General features: G+C 33.3%; 1 protein-coding gene across 2 annotated transcripts; it reads right to left on the minus strand.

The window, feature by feature from the left end:
- Positions 1-831: 831 nt before the first annotated feature.
- Positions 832-5,534, minus strand: LOC120260164 (zinc finger protein GIS2). 2 transcript variants are annotated; one of them, XM_039267616.1, is made up of 5 exons: positions 5,451-5,534; positions 4,408-4,518; positions 3,916-4,114; positions 2,000-2,092; positions 832-1,615 (listed from the first exon to the last, which is right to left on the minus strand). In XM_039267616.1, exons 3-5 carry the CDS (start codon positions 4,017-4,019, stop codon positions 1,063-1,065), a joined length of 750 nt encoding a protein of 249 aa, XP_039123550.1. In that variant the 5' UTR covers positions 4,020-4,114; positions 4,408-4,518; positions 5,451-5,534; the 3' UTR covers positions 832-1,062. The 2 variants fall into 2 exon arrangements, with proteins under 2 accessions (XP_039123550.1, XP_039123543.1); XM_039267609.1 differs by lacking the exon at positions 4,408-4,518.
- Between the last annotated feature and the right edge of the window lie 2,531 nt (positions 5,535-8,065).

Below are 8,065 nucleotides of genomic sequence, written 5' to 3' on the forward strand. Positions count from 1 at the left end.
TTATGGATAAGATCCAAGAAACTCTATTGTCAGGAATAAAATTTCTATTTGCAAATGCTTAAATGAGGGTATTAAAGGTATTAAGTTTAAATTTATAATTAATTAATTTGACTTTGCCTCATATTTTGTTATAAACTGTTTTATGCATTAACTTAGGATAAGTAATTTTTATGTGTGGTAGAAATTCTAAAGTTATCAAAACAAACAAATATCAATGAGAAAAGATATTGTTACATGTGAGTGTGGATATTTTTTCAATTATAGATTTAGTTTACATTGATATTTGAGTTATGTTATGATTAGGTTAACAAACATGGTATAGATTGATATTTAAAAAGTTATGATGTGTGATTTGAACAATCACATAAACTTGTTGATGTAGATGATTAGATTAATAAACATGGTTTTTGTTGATGCACATGAAAATTTATGAATGTTTGAATTCAAATGTTATTATTATTATTACCATTATTATTATGTTTAAAAAGTCTTATCGAGCTAAGAAATGAACTATAAAGAACCTTTTAAAGAAATAAAATAACAAATTGTGGTACACATAAATAAATAATGACAATCTTTCAATGAAAACATAAAAAGGGTCTAAAACCACAGCAAATATATGTTCACACACATGCAGACAGTTCAAATAATGTTACAATGAGGAACTCGTGAGAATCACAGGGTGTACATAATGTAATTATAAAAATAACCAAAACTATGATACATGCGCCTTAGTACCAGAATTCCTTTAGCAACAATCTAGAAATTATTCAAAACTCAATCCAAACATATAATAATGCACCAAAGAACATAACATGATCACAGAACAAATTCACAAACTCAAACCCCAATTAAAACCATAATGAACCAAATGTCCATAAGAACCCATCATAGAATCTTAGGTAGCATAAGTCATAGAACAAAAGATGTTTCAAAAGGAGAAATAAAAAAAAAAAACAGAAATGCAGGAAATCCAATAAATCCTGGAGGTTTTAGAAAATTTTCATTCTGCAACTTTTAAGAGGTAAATATCAAGAGATATGATTTGTGCTCATTTAGACCTCAATACCTCCGGGGCATGCGATCCATGAACCGGCCCGATGGGCATTCATATGCCAGGTGACCACGGCCACCACAGTTGTGGCAGATCATAAGAGGGCCCATGCAATCTCGACTCATGTGACCAACTTGGTTGCAATTACGGCAAATGATATCCCGAAATCCACCACGGTAATGCCCACCACCACCACCACCACCACCACCTCGTTCCCCGAGTACATCAGACTTGGGGCACTGCCTGGCCACGTGCCCAGAAACGTTGCAGAGGTTGCACATTGGTTCGTTCTGACAGTCACGAGCAAGATGACCAGTCTTCCTGCAGTTGTTACAAGCCTTCTCGTTGGTGCAATCAGCAGCAATGTGGCCTTGCTTATAGCAGTTGTTGCAGATCCTCAAATCACCGGGTGGAACTTCAGGATTTGGACAGTCCCTTGCAAGATGGCCAGCTTTGCCACAAGTGTGGCATATACCCTCATTGGGGCACTTGCCTGCTGTATGGCCAGGTTCTTTGCAGTTCCAGCACAGGGTCTTCTGAGTGCACTCTGCTGCAATGTGCCTGGAAACAGAACAAAATATAAGCATGCATGATTATTCTAGTCCTGAGAAGACAAATTTGATGTTCGCACCTGATTGTTTCAGTGGCACATATGATTATAAATTTTCAAATTTTCTAAAAAGAGATCTATAATTTTTCTAAGAAAAAAGAAAGAAGATATTTCAAATTTGTTAAAATGCAAAACAGACACTTCATAATTTTGAATGGGTAAACATGTATGCAATTACAAATTGAATTCCGACCAACGTATTTGTGCCAGATATAAAGGATGATAGAGAAAGCTTAAAAACCAAAACAAAAGAAAAGAACCACAAATAATCAAAAACAACATAATTGAAACAGTGTGAAAAACTGATTGGTGAGGTAAAGAAAGTAAATCTTTACCCAGGAAGACTACAGTTGTTGCAGACAGCCACATTGGGACATTCTCTTGCATAGTGACCAGGTCGCTTGCAATTCTTGCACAAATCAGATCGCCTGAAAGAAAATTAATGAAGTCAAAACCCACCTGAATTAAGTCCTCATATAATTAAAGCACATAAAAACATGTCACTAGCTGATTTCAAAAAATTATAAACCATATTCCCTTGACAAGTCCTCATGCTAAATTGTTTCCCATCCTTGTCCGGATGAAAATGCACCAGAAAAATTACCTCATGATACAGGACACGTAGAAGGCTTTTTCTCAACTATGACATACAGGCAAATGGGAAAAATATAAAATCCACAAATTCCAGCCTCCAGCAATACATGAAAGTAACCACTCAGAAGCAATTAAAAAAGCACTCATCTTCAAATATCCCATGGATAACTATCTCTAATGAAGAATCTCATATTAAATCAAAGGAAATTAACCAACATTTTTGGCTCTCCATTATAAACGAAACAAGCATAATCAGAAACAGATATTTCAGTTACCTCTAGCTCAAGAAAACTTCAAAATTGAAGTCATTGTTCACAGTTTCTTCAAGAACCATGAAAGGGAAGAATACTTTATGGAATAGCAAAGATAATCAAGAAAGAGAGCATGTAAATAACAACCTGCAAGAAGCATGAGCATTACAGGCCTTTGACAGACAAAACTGAAACTAGTTTTATGGTATACAAAAAAATTACAAACAGAGAATCCTTGTAGTGAAAATTAAACTAAAAATTAAAAAAAAAGGCTGAAACAAATTGGAAACAAGATTGATACGAGGAATATCAATATAACTGCAGATATTGAAATAATAAATAGATAAATAAATAAAAGGAAGGGCATAAAATGCTCCTACGGAAAACTATAGCAGTAAAAAAAACATCACATAAAAAACCAGAGGATTTGTGCAAAGTTAAATCTGAAGACACCAAAATAAAATGGGCACACAAGTAGTATGCCATTTGAGACGGAGCATAGCAATGTGACATCATACTTCAATATCCACTAATGCCCACAAAAAGTATCATATAACAGCTGTATCACTATATATTAAGGAGAGTGGTACAATTCAATAGTATCAATCAAACATAGTAAGCACCTAAACTGCCTTTGCAATGGCCTACAAAAATATAGTAAAACGTTGTTAGAATATACATCAATACACAAGCAATCTACATATTCAAATAATAGCACAAAGCTATTATACATGAATGGCTTCCAAAGCAAGATGCAATTCCCATGGTTTTTATAAAAATTTGGGACACTGAGCTAATTAATTCCAAATAAGGATAAATTTGAAATAACTTATTTATATATACATAAAAAAAGAATACCCAAATGCTGCATGTAGAATGACAGTTCCCAGGTTGAGTGAAGCAGTTAAGTTTAGCAGAAACAGAGCACTGTTCTTGAAAAAATGGCTTTTCTTTTTCTGAACAGTTTCATGCAAAAGAAATTTACAAGCTACACTAAGTGGCACTAGTGGTGGTACAGAGTAACACTGGCATGCGTTTCAGACCAAGATTACTGTAGACACAATCAAATGGACATTATGATAGCGTGCAATGCTTAGGCATTTGATATGAAAGATCAGAGGAAGAGAATTCTATCAATTGCAAGCCTAAACAGTACTTATCTTCCGGCATCACTTAGACAAATATAGTGAGTTCTAATACAGTTCATCACGACATGTGACACAAAGACTTGGCCATGCCCTAAGCTTCCAAGGTCATCTGATATAGCAGATGAAGCTTCCAAGATCTATTTCATGTTTTGTAAGATCCAAAGGCACACATTCACTGCGAATAAACAACTTTGACAATGAAAAAAGTAAAAAATTCATAGCTGAGAAACATTTGGGAAAAAGCAGAGGTCAATAAACCTGGAATATCGACGACTATCCCTCCTGTATGGTGCATCACGGTATGAGTAGCGCTCTGTGCGCATCTTACGGTCCCTTGGAGGGCTGCGGCTGCTTTCACTCATCTTCAAACTTTCTTCTCAACAACACAGGCCACCACCAATCTGCAACACTACCAACCAATCCACCACCACAAGCACAACCACCAACACCTTCCTCCCTGTCCACAACACAACCATGCACCCAAAACCACCTCCATAAGTCCATATTAAACCACCAAACCTTCCTCTTCAGGAAAGAAAAAACCCAAATTTCAACACAACAACAAACAGGCCGCCAAATAAAAATACCACATTCTCCACTGGCAATCATTACAATGCCCTTAACCTGAATCTTGTTAAACTTTAACCCCATTGCTTCAAATTAGCCTACTTCACCATAAATATGTCACACAATTCCATGAAATAATATAGCATCTCAAAGAGCGAATGCAGAGTACAAAAGAAGCTCTACCCCTTCTGACAGGAAATAGCCTCCTTGACTACTCTATGCTTCTTTCCCTTCTTGAATTTTATGCAGAATCTCAATACCCTAAAACATTAATCGAACAATACTACAGACATTCTGCAAGATTACAAGAAAGAAGCGAACTTCAACATGAAGCATCCATTAACATTGAACGAAAAGTAAGTACAACATTCTTTCATTGCTAATGCTCAAATTTAAAAATTCACAAAATTCAGAAAACAACCATTATGATCAAATTTTCAAAATAAAACTAAATGTGGAGTAAAAGCTTTTCAAAAGGAAAATAATCATTGGGAGAACAAAATCAAGAAAACTACTAGCCAGTCGCTACCCTAGTCTCCACACTTTCTTGTGAATCTAAAATGAGATCTCCACATTCAAGAAGATTTGGATACTGAGACAAATTTTCAATCACAACAAAAAATACCAACGCCAAGAAAATACTAACTATAGGCATTAATTTCAAGCTATATTAAAAAACGCCACATCTGATTTTCCAAGTCTCTAGACTAGAAGCCCCAAGTTTCAATTATGAATAAAAAAACGAAAATAGACTTAAAAAAACATAATAAAATATTCAAAAAATAACACTTTGCACCCGGTCATTGAATATTCATCCTCGCATAAACCACCAGCCATCCAAACACAAAATTCATCCCATATCCTTTATCCAATCAAGAAATCACTCACAATAACACGAAATTCACAACCCAATTTAGATGCCTGAATCCTCATAAACTAAACCTAAAAGATCGATCTGATTAGGGAGAATTTCAACAGATTCTAAAACAAAATTCATTGTGATCTCAAATCAAAATAACTCCCGAACAAGATCAATCATAGAACAACATACGAATCCCATCCGCTACAATCAATCCACAACACCAAAAAATCACAAAATTCAAGCAAAAAAGATGAGAAACATCAAAAAATCAAATTATAGAACAGAACAAATTGATCCAACAACACAATCTCAAGATCTAAGAGCAATTAACCACGTTTCAACCTCTGATTTCGAAGATACCGACCTTTGTCGAGATTTCTCGGAGCTCCTGCGCGCTAGGGTTTCCTCGCCTCCCCCTTTCGCTCCCACTAGTTTCGCGAGAGTTTTTCCTATTATCGGGAGTTTGGGGCTGATTGCGTGTTTATATATTGAAAGCCTCTTATCGGATCCGATCCGCTTAAAAAGATCCGATAATATTTAAATCCGAAATTGGGCCAAATATAAATAATTAAAAAAATAATAATTAAAAAAAAAGAATAATTATAAAAGTGAAAAGTGTTCTACTTTCTTTCTTTCAATAAAGTTATGATTTATCTATTTTTTTATCATTTGAAACCTGTGATAGCATGATAGGTATGATGTTATTATGACTTTTTTTTGGTTCGGTGAATAGGATAAGATAAGGAGGAAGAATAGAATATGAGGATTTAAAATAAATTTGAAAAAATTATGTCATGTGTGTTTTTTTTTTGGAGACCTTTCAAGCATAACTCATAAGCATGAGTAGTTATTAATAAGCTAGTTTATTTTTTTTTTTTATGAATGAGTAGTTATTAATAAGCTAGTTTATTTTTATTTTTTTTTATGAGTATGAGTTTATTTTCCCACTGTATGTTTAGAGTGAAAAGAATAAAAGTAAGATATGTTATAAATTATATATAAATAGATAAAATTATTATTATTATTATATAATTAAATTAAAAAAATGATTTTATTGAACCTATCCAATTGTTGCCATGATCCTCATCCCAAGCCTCAAATGTGATGATAAAAAATAATAAATAAAAGATACAATGAAATTCTAGATGAAAGAAAAATTAAGTAAATGAGAAAAAAAAATTGATAATAATAATGTCAACTCATATAAAAAAAATTTCTTCCCTTGGTAGTATTATTCATGAATTATTCATACACTGTACATCTTAGTTAAGTACTGTTTTTGTACTGTTCACAGTATGGATGTGTGTCTTTTGTAATACTGTTTATGGTATGGGTGTGGATCTAGGGATGGCAACGGGTCGGGTCAGGTGCGGGTATTATCATACCCGTACCCGTGCCCGATACCCCACTAATATACCCGAACCCGAACCCGACGGGTTTTAAAAACCCAAACCCACACCCGCACCCGACGGGTAATCGGGTACCCGCGGGTATACCCGCCCCAGCCCCAATATTAAAAAAATTAATAAAAAATATATTATTTTTATAAAAAAATAACTTAAAAGTAATTATAATTTTTTATAAAATAAAATTATTATATAATTACAAGACCAAACAAAGAGGAAAAATAAAAAACCCTAAATTGTGAAGTTGTAGAATATATTAGTATATATATGTATATATACATATATATATTATATAAATATTTTAGTAATTTTAATTTCGGGTCGGGTACGGGTTCAGGTACGGGTTCGGGTACGGGTCGGGTATTAGAATGCCCATACCCGCACCCGCACCCGTTTCATACAAGTCGGGTTTTACCCGAACCCGACCCGAAACCCGATCAAATCGGGTTTTACCAGTCAAACTCGGGTCGGGTCGGGTTGCGTCGGGTATGGGTATTATTGTCATCCCTATGTGGATCCTTTATGAGAGAAACAGTGTTTTCACCCCTCCAAAATTGCAAGATAGGGGGATTTTTCTAGGAGGTTTATAAGCTACTGTAATTTGTGCATTTTCGTACATATTTGTCCCTTTGACAATCCCTTAGATGGGGGCGCTTATCATTTATTTAAAAAAAAAAAAATGCCCATATTTTAGAAGTGTGTCATTTGGTTTTAAGATGATGATTTTGGAAATATATTTGATATCTTGTTATTATCAACATGTTAATGGTAAGTGGTTTGTTAAAAAAAAATTGTTAGTGGTATTGTTTTAGTGCATTTGAAAAGTTAATCCAGAGTAACTAGTCACCAAGATGGGATTAACACTATGCAATCGTTTTATAAAGATTTAATTATTTAAGTAATTATTACATTTAATAATTAATTTTTAAAGTTATTAATATTAATAAATATTATTGTTTAGAAAAGATAATTTCTAATATTAAAACATTTAATTTTTATTAGTATTTATTAAGTTATATTTGGTCCAGTCATATAAAAAATTTCCTTCTAACATAACATTTAAAAAAAAAAAATCTCTTTAACTCTGCACTTTATTCTCTACTCAAGCATCTCATAAGTAATATACTATTTTGAGTAACAAAAGAATATATATAATCAAGAGTTAAAGTGTTATATTATTGCAGTGGTGGCCTATTAAAATCTTTGGGTTTATTTAAGATATTATTTTTTTTTATTGTCTTCTTACCTGTGGCTTTATTTATTTTTTATTAAGTTATGTATCATAGACATGCACAAGTGTGAAATTAATACCTCAACGGATATATGATTTTATCTTGTGTGAGAGAATCTTCGAATCCGTCTATTTGGCAAAACACAAATACCTTATGCAAAAGATCTATTGTCAATAGACCGTAAGGTTGTTAATCCATGATAACATTCTGATGTGAATCGTGATTATCTTTTTGTATTTTATACACTTGTTATTATTTTTGTTTCAACTATGCATTCAGAAAAGTCAAACTTTTGACCTCTTATATGGGAGCTACTAATGGTGAAACTAGAAGAAAGGAAG

Source organism: Dioscorea cayenensis, chromosome 1, assembly GCF_009730915.1.
Source record: "Dioscorea cayenensis subsp. rotundata cultivar TDr96_F1 chromosome 1, TDr96_F1_v2_PseudoChromosome.rev07_lg8_w22 25.fasta, whole genome shotgun sequence".
Classification (NCBI taxonomy): Eukaryota; Viridiplantae; Streptophyta; class Magnoliopsida; order Dioscoreales; family Dioscoreaceae; genus Dioscorea; species Dioscorea cayenensis.